Source organism: Chrysemys picta, chromosome 9, assembly GCF_011386835.1.
Source record: "Chrysemys picta bellii isolate R12L10 chromosome 9, ASM1138683v2, whole genome shotgun sequence".
In the NCBI taxonomy this organism is placed as follows: Eukaryota; Metazoa; Chordata; order Testudines; family Emydidae; genus Chrysemys; species Chrysemys picta.
The window spans coordinates 37,120,177-37,132,683 of record NC_088799.1 but is presented as its reverse complement, the minus strand read 5'-3'; the positions used below and the strand labels follow the sequence as shown (position 1 = coordinate 37,132,683).

Genomic DNA, 12,507 nt, shown 5'->3' with positions numbered 1-12,507 from the left:
GACCTTCTGAGGTCCCTTCCAATCCTGATATTAAAATAATAGGGAAGAGGATCTGGTTCCTACTGACTTCCCCCTCAACTTCTTTGGGGGTTGTAGGCAAGGAGATCTGGCTTCTTCCAAGAGTTATCTACCATCACAGGGCAAGCAGTGGCAAGGTCTTCCTCCTCCCAATATCTGTGGTGAATTAAGAGGTGAGCAAGGGACGGGCACTCTCTTAAGAGGCAGCTCAGCTTCATTCAGGCCCTCTGGTTTATTGCCCTTAATGTACACAAAAAGAGAACCACACGGGAGTCAAGGTGCAGTGGCGCTTGGGGCTGAGCCTACTTAGCTGCTTTGAAAGCTGTACTGACATACAGGTTTGAAAACAGGTCTGCCTCACTGCAGTATATAGGGATTAAAATTTCAGAGCACTCCTTGCCCCCTCTCTCCACCCCAGAAACACAGGTCCCTGCCAAAGAATGATACTAGTAACAGCTTCAGAGTCAGGGAGCTACAATGGCTCTCTGATGGCCCCTTCTTACCTCCTGTGCTGAACAGATCTTGGTGTGGGAGAGAACATGGCCCATGTTGGCAGAAGGGTTACAAATGCTACTGACTATGCCAGCAGTGCTTTATTAAATTTCTTGTGTTCTTCTTTAAGGGGGCTCTCAGAAGTTACAAGCTTTATTATCCATTGTCTGCGACACAGCATCAGAGCATGTAGTGCTACTTCCCTACATAGGTATGACTCCTCCGCATAAGATCGCCTGAAAATCACCACCATTTTCTAGACATAAATGATCAGATTTCCTTTATTCCTGCTATTGCAAATAAGAGGGTATCAATGTTGACAGCTTATTTTAATGAGAACCAGTCCTGATTATCTCATACTGGTGATAATTTAAATCCTGGACAGATGCAGTTGTGCTTGTTATGTGGAACTGTCATTTTCTTCTACTGTTAAGTTAACATACTAGTTCACATACGTTTTAAATGCTCTTAGGCTTGTGATAAACACAATGGGCTCAATTCTCCATCACTCTGCATCTTATGCAGACAGACAGTTATGCCAATGCACAATGTATGTAGGACTCTACTGAAACAGAATGGGAGCATTTTATCCACACTAAGTCTCTGTTGCCTTGCACCAGAGCAGACCCCATGTCACAGAGATACATTTGCTCAGAGAGGTGATATGAGGGACTCAAGAATCTGCTCTTTCCATACCTCCAGCCCCACCCCCGACTAATTACACAAAAATGCTCTCAAACAAGTAGGAAGGCAACTCAGTGATAAGCAAACCCATCAAGTGCTCTTCCTTAGAAAACTTTGCTGATACACTCTGTTCCTAAACGATATCCTCCGGGTGTTGATAATAATACTGGTTAACTTGCATCCTTTGAAGTGTGGGAAAGGACGGGGGGGGGGGGGCGGGCTGAGATCTCCTCCTCAGGTGCATTTTTGAAAACACCTGCCACTAGGTGCAATTTGGGGCACTGCAAAGACAAAATATTTGCTCTTCAAACATATTTTTGAAGCCTTAGGGATAAGTCATCCACAGCAGGACTGGTTTAGCAGATTGCAGAGACACTTAGCTCCATCAGGCTAGGGGGAGAAAAAAAAAAAAAAAAATCAAGAAAACTGTCCTTTCAGTTGGTGGTAGAATTTTAACAAGTGGCTCCCAGGAGTCCTGCCCACAAATACTGACCAGCACATCGCTGTGATACCTTGGAATCTGACTGTTCATAATGCACTTTATTTTTTCCTTTGTACAAAAAACAAATATAAAATTTAAATCCAATACAAAGTGAATACTAGCAATGACAAGTTTACATTACAGTAAAATAGGACGTCAATGCAAATGTGTTATCTATCAAGACATTAGTTCTTTAAAACTTTACCTCAGTGGTACATGCATTATATAAAATAAACTGCTAGAGCTTTTCATCTAGTTCCATAAAAGATACCCAATCATCAAGCCATTCAGGGGCAAAAATAGTATTGAAGGGACATCTACAAACCCAAAGACATTTTCCACAGAAAAAAAAAAAAAAAATCAATGCTAACAGAAATGGTTTGTTTAGTCATGCTCTTGTTAAAACCCTCCCACAAAAGCTATGCATACAATTCTTAGGACAGAAAAAGCTCAGTAAGTTTGTTAGCATAGGCAACCATTCAGTAGTTTCAAAGAATCTTTTAGACATTTTGAAAAGGTATCGTAGTTTTCAATTTGTATTTTCCCATAAAACCAGAACTACATTGACTCCTTTTTCAAAATCTAGTCACAGCTGGCTAAAAACTAGTTCTTGAGTGAAGTGAAAGAGTAGTGTACAAAAATATTTAACAGAACTAGCAAGGATGTATCAAATGAGTCTCTACTTTGCTTCTTAAAGAAAACCTTTTCCATACTCAAGGTTTGTTTATTTGTCCCATAAACAAGACTGCACCTGAGGGATAAAATAAAGACCAATATTACTACATATATCCAATTTGTAAGTATTGTAGAGCATTCACTGAAAAATACAACATTTACAGAATGTGTTCAAATAATATCTAGGTAAGAAGGCTGTTTCACACTCCATGAGCTTGCTTTGTTTTGGTTAGGGGAATTGTAGATTAACAAACTATTTGTTTTTAGGTGAGTTTGGAGTGTATACGAATATAGATTTCAGAGTAGCAGCTGTGTTAGTCTGTATCCGCAAAAAGAACAGGAGTACCTGTGGCACCTTAGAGACTAACAAATTTATTAGAGCATAAGCTTTCGTGGACTACAGCCCACTTCTGACTGCATTTAGCCGTATGGAGCGGAAATCCATCAACCTCATGAAAAAACTCGTAGGTATGCATCCGAAGAAGTGGGCTGTAGTCCACGAAAGCTTATGCTCTAATAAATTTGTTAGTCTCTAAGGTGCCACAAGTACTCCTGTTCTTTATACGAATAGTCTCCCAAGGACCCTCCCATACACTTTAAGGTCAGAAGGGACCATCATGATCATCTAGTCTAGTTTGATCTCCTGTGGAGTAGGTTTTCCAGTTCTTCTGGTTTATTTTAAACGGAGTTAAAAGCACAATACAGAAGCATACCGTATTTTGTATTTGTTTTAGCAACACCTACTGGACAGCTTCAAGCTTTCCCACCTAGAAATTACAATTTGCACATAGCCATTATACTGTATGAACTCAACTTACATGCAAAATAATACAAACATTGCTTACCTGTAGGATTGTGCCGGATGAAAAATACAAATGGTCTGTCTACTATAAACCAAGGAGGGGAGGACCTGGCTATTAAAATTGCAGCTTCCAAAGAAAGTGAAAGAAGAGGAAAAATAGGATGGAAAATTAAACAAGTCAAACATGATCACACTATAAACAGTGCAAATATGAAGCATCAAACAGATTTCCATTAGATATTTGTTTGCTCCTTTAGGCACTCCATTTCAGCAACATGCACCAGTTTATCAATTGTTTTATATTACCAGTGGCAGCCTGGGTCAGCCACATGAGGCCATTTTATCCAATGCTATCTATTGCAAAGTTAGCCTTCTTATATTGCTCACCAGAACCACACCATCCATAAAAAAAAAGGGACGAACTAATAATGAACATCAAAATTCAAGATTGTTCCCCTATAGGAAAACCCAGCTGCCATCTTAGAGCAGTGTTGCATAAATGCGTGCCTCTGGAACAGCACAAGGAGGCGTATTAGGAGCCAAGGATTTGGCCACTAGATTTAAAACTTGATGCTGTTCTATAGGTAGCCAGTGGAGTAAAGAGATGTGTTTACAATTTGTGGAAGGCTATGTTTAACTAATTCTGTATTGACCCAAAATTCACTTAACTCCCCACCCCCAAAACTCAATGGTAAAATTCACTTGATTTTTTACTGTCCTTTCTGAGTATACACTTCTGCTGAAGTGATCTCAATTTAAGCGCTCACAAAAGATTTCCTATTTCTGATAAAATCAAATTAATTTGTTTTAGTATAGTTACTTTTAATTAAGGATTAAATTAAACCAGGGAGAGAGAGAGAGAGAGAGAGAGAACACTACTTACTTGTTGCTGCAGAAGCTTTGGTTCCATCTTCACTAACTTCAATTTTTGCTTTTTGTAAAATATGAGATACATGAAGGCTTTCCGTTCCTGCGTGACCAAAACAAGAACAGCACTTGTGTCAACATGCAGTTATACATTTGTTATACCGTACGTAAAGTTGACTGGGACCGAGGGGGTCAGAGGGTGGGAGGAGGAACAGGGGTGTGAGTAGGAGGGTCAGGGGTACAGGCTCCTAGTGGCACTTACCTCAATCAGCTCCTGGAAGCAGCAGCATGTCCGCCCTCCAGCTCCTATGTGGAGGCACAGCTAGGCGGCTCTGTGCACTGCCCTGTCTGCAGGCGCTGCCCCCATTGACCGCAGTTCCTGGCCAATAGGAGCTGCAGAGCTGGCGCTTAGTGTGGGGACAGCATGCTGAGCCTCCTGGCTGCCCCTACACGTAGGGGCTGGAGTGGCGACATGCTGTTGCTTCCGGGAGCTGCACAGAACTACACCTTGGCCCCGCTGCCCTGCCCACTGGACTTTTATTAGCCCAGTCAGCAGTGCTGACCGGAGCAGCCAGGGTCCCTTTTCGACTGGGTGTTCTGGTCAAAAACCAGACAGCTGACAATCCTAGCAAAGATTGAAATCACTGTGGAAGCAAGAGGACTTTGTTCTATTGTTGTTAAGATGCAGTTGCTGGATCTGACCACTACAGAAGCAGTGAATCTGATGACACCAAGCAGAGAAAGCAAACAATATGCTGCATGTAAAGAATGGATTAGCTGGACTTCTGCATGACTGTTTCTTATAACACCATAGTATATCAGTTGTTAAATTGAGAAGTATTAACACAGGCACAATGTTGCTATTAGTTAACACAAACGTTGGCCAAAGCACAGAAAAAATTCATATTAGCATCCTAACACACTAAACAAGTCAGCTATGGCATTTGTGTATACATGCCATTTCAGTGTTTGCACATGCATGTGTATATATTAAAACAAACACATGGTGATGGACAATGTCCAAAATCAGAATCTATTGCCCTGGCTTTATTTAATGATGCAGGAATCAGTGGCACAATTCACTCACTGCTTAAGTGCATTATGTTTATGACGACAGTAATAAAATAAACTGGATAGAAAATGTCTAGGTGACTAGGGGACATATTTTACCCCAAAGAAGATCAATACAAATCATTTTAAAAAACTACTGATATCCTTAAATTCTATGCTTATTTGGTGGTTTTAAAGGTAAAACTGAAAATTTGTAATCTGAGAGAGTAATTTTTTCTTAAATACAGAAATTATAGCAACACGTAACCAGGAATGCAATTTAAATTCATCCTGAGTGTCTTAAAAACTGTTAAAGTAGAACACCTTGCTTCCAATAAAATAAAGGAACAAGGGCTGACAATCTCAGTAAACTCATGTGATTAACTCAAAACAGATTAACCTGATTAAAAAAATTAATTGTGATTAATCAGTTTTACTTGCACTGCTAAACAATACCAATATACATTATAAATATTTATTTCTACATTTTCAAATCATTCTACTGATTTACAATGTCACCTGAAAGTGAGACCACGCATTCACATGGCACTGTTGTTGCCAGCATTACAAGGTATTTATGTCCCAGATATGCTATACATTTGTATGCCCTTTCATGCTTCGACTTGTAGATTGCACTTATTACAGTGCAAATATTTGTAATAAAAATAATAATGTAAAGTGAGCACTCTACACTTTGTATTCTGTGTTGTAACAAAACATCCAAAAATATTTATAATAAATTTCAATTGGTATTCTGTTAATGTTTAACAGTGTGATTAAAACTGCAATTAATCACAACTAATTTTTTTAATATTTGATAGCCCTAAAAAGGAACTTAATCTCTTATTTCAAGTGGAGAAGTGTATATGAGATATAAATGAGTTGTGTTAACAAGCGAGGTCTTTTTGGTTTGGATGGGTTTTTTTGGAGTAACTAATCAGAAGTCTGATGGGGACATAAAATTCATACACACAACACATCCAGTTTTCTTTTAGAAGCCAGTGCTCCATTGTGAGAAAGAGGAAAACGTTTATGGATCAATTATGCAGTTCAATGACCGTTCCATTTTTACTCAGCGTTACCATCAATTTGGCAGACATCCTTCCTCTCTCTCAAATCCATTGATGTAAAGTTTATAAAACATAAATTGTAAAAGAAAAAGTGCCTCAATTACATCTTCCATTATACATCCAACATGATTTTTTTTGTGCAAGCCAAAAGGAAAAATATTGAAGAATATGTAAGACTGTTACTGTGAAAATGCCTCATGACATTTTATTGGTTAACCATATGGTTAACTTTTTGTGGTTAATTTAGAAGTTTGCCTTTTGATGGAATAGTTTCAAAGCAGCAGGTTGTTTTAATAATTGCAATTGTAAAACAGTAGTTCTAGAAAATGTGAACAAAAACCAGAAGAAGAATTTAAACAAGATAACCTACTTGTTATTTTTGCAAAGTTTGCCTTTGACTGTTCAAACATATCTGTAATGCCAAGTACTTTCAGAGGCTCCTTTAAATCTGTTTCTGCTACTGCTGTGAACCTGATTGAAGCATATAAAATAGAAAAAACATCAGAATTATGACTAAAAGTTGCTTTAAGTGCTGAGAAGGACTATAGAAGAATTCCTTATTTTGGGGGTTGAGGGGGAGAAGAGACTGGAAGATATTAGTACTCACTTGGGTAAAATAACTTGCACTCTCTTTTGTATCATGGTTGTCATCCAGCTCTGTATTGTTTTTGTGCTGATGTGAGGAATGATGGCAGAGAGAGGGGTAGTGCTTTCTGTAGGCAGAGCAATCAACATACTGATGCTTTCGCCATGGTAAGGCAATTCAATTATGTTATACCACAAGTCATTTGGGGTACTTGTTGTGCCTAAGGAGAGGGAGAGAGAAAGAGAAGCCATAATTCTCAAACAGTTAAAAGTCTTCAACCTCTGATATTAGAAGCAGTAGTGAGTAAAAATGTTAAACCTATTGGCAAAGCTATACTATTGTAACTGTAAAGTCTCGATATCACAGTTGGGTTGCCATCTTCCAGTAGAGTTCACTTACATAACAAGCAGGAGCAGGGCCGGCTCTAACATTTTTGCCGCCGCAGGCAAAAAAGAAGAGCGCCGCCCCGCCGTAACCCCCCCCCCCCCCCCCGAGCAAGTGCCACCGAAATCCCCGCCCCCAGCACCATGCAACCCGAAGCCCCCCCCTCCAAGCGCCGCGCCAGCCCCCACCCCGCAAGCCCCCCCACTTCCCCTCCGAGCACCACGCCGCCCGAAGCCCCCCCACTTCCCCTCCAAGCACCACGCCGCCCGAAGCCCCCCCACTTCCCCTCCAAGCACCACGCCGCCCGAAGCCCCCCCACTTCCCCTCCAAGCACCATGCCGCCCGAAGCCCCCCCACTTCCCCTCCAAGCACCACGCCGCCCGAAGCCCCCCCACTTCCCCTCCAAGCACCACGCCGCCCGAAGCCCCCCCACTTCCCCTCCAAGCACCACGCCGCCCCGGCGAACGCCGCCGAATACAATAAATAAAGTGAATAAATAAATAAAGATAAAAAATTGAGCGCCGCCCTGCCCCAAGATGCTGCTCCAAGCACGTGCTTGGTCGGCTGGTGCCTGGAGCCGGCCCTGAGCAGGAGTCTATATGTTACATTTTGATAATGCAATGCAGATAGCGCAAAAAAAAAAAAAAAAAAAAAAAATCTACTCTATGGCATCTCAGATTCGTTTCTACCAGTTACATGAATATTACTTGGTGGGTTGTTGGAGTTCCTTTGAAAATATAAAATAGCCATGCTGCAGACTGCTTCAGAGTGTCATCAGCATCTATTGAAACAGTAGGGGGTGGGAGACATGATGGAAATAAAAGACCGTCCAAAAGAGAGCAAGAGATTCCTTTTGTAAAACAGACTCTTTTCCTTTAAGGACTATGGTACACTGGGGATCAGAAATGGTCTTTAACAGTCTCTGCAAACTGCCACACCATCTGCCTTTAAACTCCATTGAATCTTGTGCTGCTTCTAAACTGTGAGTAAAAGAGCCTACTGTTACAGTTCACCAAGGAGACTCCCCTGGAAACAGTAAGGTAGGCAAGTAAAGGAGACAGGCAACTATAAGAACAGAGGGCAGCAAAATAGAAGAGCTTAAGAACTTAGATACTGCCCTGGAAAGGACTGCCAGCAGTTTGTAAGCACATGATGAACAACAGATTGTAGCAGGCCATTTGCTATCTGTAATGTGCAGGACCATATTCAGTGGGTAAAGAAACATGGGGTCTCATCCAAAGGCCACTAAAGTCAATAGGGGTCTTTCCATTATTTTTAAAAGATGCAAAATCCTATCAGTGTTTTAAAAGACAGTTTTCAGTATGAGAACATTCAAAGGATTGTTGGATTTTTTTGTCCCATGTGATGCTACTTTAGCAGCAGTTTATTGTGGCTAGACATAAATCCAATGGTAGAAACTTCTGCTGCAAGTGACCGTGGTGCATCCTATAAAATAGATTTCAGCCATACTGAATAAAACTTTCCAGCATAAACACCTACATCCAAATTATTTATTTATTTAAATTATGCTAGTATTCAAACTGCTGCTGGTAATCAACCAGGGACCATAACTATTCTAGTTAAAGACCATAATTACATCAGTAGCATACCACTTGGAAACAAAAACAAAACCAGACTATAGGGTTACCATAAGTCCGGATTTTCCCAGACACGTCCGGCTTTTTGGGGCTCAAATCCCCATCCGGGGGGAAATCCCAAAAAGCCGGACATGTCCGGGAAAATAGGGAGGGAGGGCTCGGCGGTGCTCGGCCGGGGCTGCTGGGGCTGGGACCGGCGGTGCTCGGCAGGAGCCGGGGGCGCGGGGCCGGGCCAAGCCGGGCGAGAGATGCCGGGGCCAGAGCCTCTTGGCCTGGGCCGGCCGGCCGCCGGAGGGAGCCACTCAGCCAGGGGGGCCGGATTGGGCCGCGCTGCACCCCACCCCAGCCCCAGCTTACCTGCTGCCTCCCTGTTTCAGGCTTCCCGTGAACATTTGATTCGTGGGGGGGGGAGGAGGAGGAGTAGGGGGCGGAGCATTCAGGGGAGGGGGCAGAGTTGGGGCGGGGCGGGGCCGGGCCGGGTCCCAATGAAGTGTCCTCCTTTTTAAAAATTAAAAGATGGTAACCCTACCAGACTATCTTCTTGCTTGTTCTGTTATGGGATAGGAGGACATGAAACTGAAAGTACTATGGAAAAAGACTAACAGGGCTAATGAAAAGCACAACAGGCTTGTTTACCAGTTGGAAAAGAAAGTAGAAAAAAAAAAATCTAGCTACTTTAATGGATCTTGATCAATAAATATTATATATGGAGACAGAAAGAAAAGAAAATAAGTGGTCAAAAAGGCAAAGGGAGCTGAAAGCCATTTTATATGTTCCAGGACACCATTTCTCTGGGAAATGGACTAAAATCTTCCTTATTTTATTGTTAACAGAAAAAAGGAAGAAGTTAACAAATTAAGTTAATCACAAGCTTGTTTGACAATAATGTCTCTTCTCACAAAAAGGAAGCAATAAAAAGACACCCTGAAATTTATTCAAGAGTAAAGAGATTTGCACAAATAGCTCCTATTGCTGGTAAAGTACTACACACCATTATAGGCCTCCAGCCAGCTCAGCTCATGCTAAAATTCTCAAAAGCCCCCTTTAACTATCAAGACACTAATTGGTGCTCTAACAAACATCCCAGGTGTCAGTCATGGAGAATTTCAGCTAGCAGTTTATCTACAAATGTCCCATGTCACAGGATTGCATTGCAACTTGAAGATCCATTAGCAATCGGAGAGTCTCTTATGTCTAATTACTAGCATTTTATTTTGAAAGCTAATTATTTTCTTTACTTTTCTGGAGACACAGCGGAGGCTGATAGACTCTAATAGGTTTGTTTCCTAATCAAAGAGATTATTTTTTGTGACGGGGAATCCCTTATGAACTAGAATTCTTACTATCATCAGCTGGGTGGACAGCATACTGCCTATATATCTAGCTGAAAAGCACTTATTTGTAAGACTATGAAGGAAACTCTTCCCTCAGTGTTATGCTCTAGGCATTTAGATTCTGTTTTAACATTGTCTTGAGTGGACAGTCCCTTTATAGGGCTGCTAACTTGGTAATATTTAAAAACCAGACACACCAGTAGGAGTGCCAGAACCTCCCCCGCCCTACCTCTTCTCCCCAAGGCTCCCCCGCATTCACTCTTCTTCCCACATCTCCCCATCATTTGCTGCTTTCCCCCCTTTTACCTCCTGCTCCCTCTCCCTAGATCAGGAGGGACTCGCAGAGCCGGGGCTGGGAACTGCAGCCATCCGATGCAGGTAGGATAGCATTACCATATTTTAAGTGTCCAAAAAGAGGACACTCCACAGGGCCCCGGCCCCGCCCCAATTCCGCTGCTTCCCACGAACATTTGATTCGCTGGAAGCCTAAAGCAGGCAGGCAGCAGGCAAGCTGGGGCTAGGGCAGGGGGGCGCGAGGAGGTGCGGCCCAGTCCAGCCCCCCCCGGCCGAGCAGCTCCCTCCAGCGGCTGGCCAGCCCAGGCCAAGAAGCTCTGGCCCCAGCATCTCCCGCCTGGCTCGGCTCGGGCCCTGCTGGCCCCTCCCTCCCTGTTTTCCCGGACCTGTCCGGCTTTTTGGGATTTCCTCCTGGACGGGGATTTGAGGCCCAAAAAGCCGGACATGTCCAGGAAAATCCGGAAGTATGGTAACCCTAAGGTAGGAGGCAGCCCCAGCTGAGCAGGGGTTGGCACAGGTAATGACCCAGTGCCTCCCCCACCCTCTGTAACCGGACTTTGGGTGGCCGGGCAGTATTGCAGTCAAGTCCCTTTTTCAACTGGACTTTCCAGTCAAAAACCGGGCAGCTGGCTACCCTAATTGAATAGGGTCCCTCTTCCCACTCCACCCTTTTTTCAGTTAATATCATGGCTTTTTAGACAAGTGCCAAAAGAACAAGTTGCATTAATTTGAGCATTGGCCTGCTAAACCCAGGGTTGTGAATTCAATCCCTGAGGGGGCCATTTAGGGAACTGGGGTAAAAATCTATCTGGGGACTGGTCCTGCTTTGAGCAGGGGGTTGGATTAGATGACCTCCTGAGGTCCCTTCCAACCCTGATATTCTATGATTAAACCAGACTTAAAAGGAGTCTCTCAGATGAGAAGAGCTGATCTATCTGCACAGATCACAAGGTGCCAGAGATTGATATTTGGGACAGAGTCACTACACAGCAGCAACATTTCACTACACTTCCCACTCTGCATCAAAATCCACATCTGCCAGCCCAAATTGATGAGGGATTTCTGTACCAGAAAATTAACCTTGTTAGCAGAGCCCTGCAGCCTTAAGACTGCTTGCCTGAAATCCGCTCATTACAGAGATGGTTGAAGGGAGCTGTTAGCTTACCTCTTTTTCCAGCTCACCTCCTTTTCCAGTTCGACTAAAGAAAATGTTTTCTGTCTGATTAGCTCCTTTACATTAGGCTTACAGTTCTCAAACCAGTGCTGCGCAGACAGCCTGGTGATTACATGTTGCCAGGTTCCCTCATTCACAATGGCTAAATTACATTTAAAAACAGCAACACACACTTTACTTTCACATACTACATTTCCATGCAAACAGTTGCTGTAGTTGCCATAGAATGCTGTGATCTTCAGAGCTACAAATGGGAGTGGAGGTGTCTACAAGATGTTTTTGCTCTAACATGCTTCTCACACTACTAAGAAATCTGAGAACCTGTGCATTCAACTGTATTAAGATACCTAACCTGAAATAGGAGTTTCAATTCCACAACAGGAAACTTAATACTTTCCATCTAAAGGCCTTGAAAATAATGGCCTTGGTTCTAATCACAGTTATGACAATGTAATAAAAGAGTTACTCCCTATTTACACCAGATTCAGACCCTATGAATTTTAGGGCAATATAAGACTGGTAAGCAAGACCTGACCATGATGTGTGGTCCTTTGCTGAAGTATAGATCCTAAATATTTCAATACGTGATTTTCATTCACACCCCTCAAGTTTTATCGGTCTAAAACATTTAATTTTTGCTTTAATGTGTAAAGATTTTCAGGACATGGCCAAGGTACAAAATAGTTTCATATTTTTTAAACCACAGAGTGATCGATTTGTAAGCTCCTATGTTGGCTAAACTAGCACATTTTTAATACTGATCACTTACAACAGAAAAAATGGAGGCAATAAATTTATGTTTGCCTTCTTGGCTAGCTGGTGGTACATTCCTTTACCAGTAACATCATTTTTTTCAGATTTATTTCTAAATTTATTCCTTGTAACCGTGTTTAGTGCATATGAAAGCAAGTTACAAATAGCACTTGTCTAATCTTAGACCACAGGCAGAAAACATGCACACACTCTTATAAAAATGCTGCCAATGCATTGTGAGCCTG

At 42.4% G+C, this 12,507-nt stretch overlaps 1 protein-coding gene across 4 annotated transcripts in view; it reads right to left on the bottom strand.

The window, feature by feature from the left end:
* Positions 1 to 1,715: 1,715 nt before the first annotated feature.
* Positions 1,716 to 12,507, bottom strand: part of SERPINE2 (serpin family E member 2) — a 39,597-nt gene continuing 28,805 nt past the window's right edge. For all 4 annotated transcript variants that reach the window (XM_005282555.5, XM_042853587.2, XM_042853588.2 and 1 more), the window contains 5 exons: positions 6,747 to 6,945; positions 6,510 to 6,610; positions 4,036 to 4,122; positions 3,196 to 3,279; positions 1,716 to 2,426 (listed from right to left, as the gene is read on the bottom strand). In XM_005282555.5, coding sequence (XP_005282612.1) covers positions 2,389 to 2,426; positions 3,196 to 3,279; positions 4,036 to 4,122; positions 6,510 to 6,610; positions 6,747 to 6,945 — 509 coding nt within the window. In that variant the 3' untranslated portion in view covers positions 1,716 to 2,388. The remainder of the gene's footprint in view (positions 2,427 to 3,195; positions 3,280 to 4,035; positions 4,123 to 6,509; positions 6,611 to 6,746; positions 6,946 to 12,507) is intronic.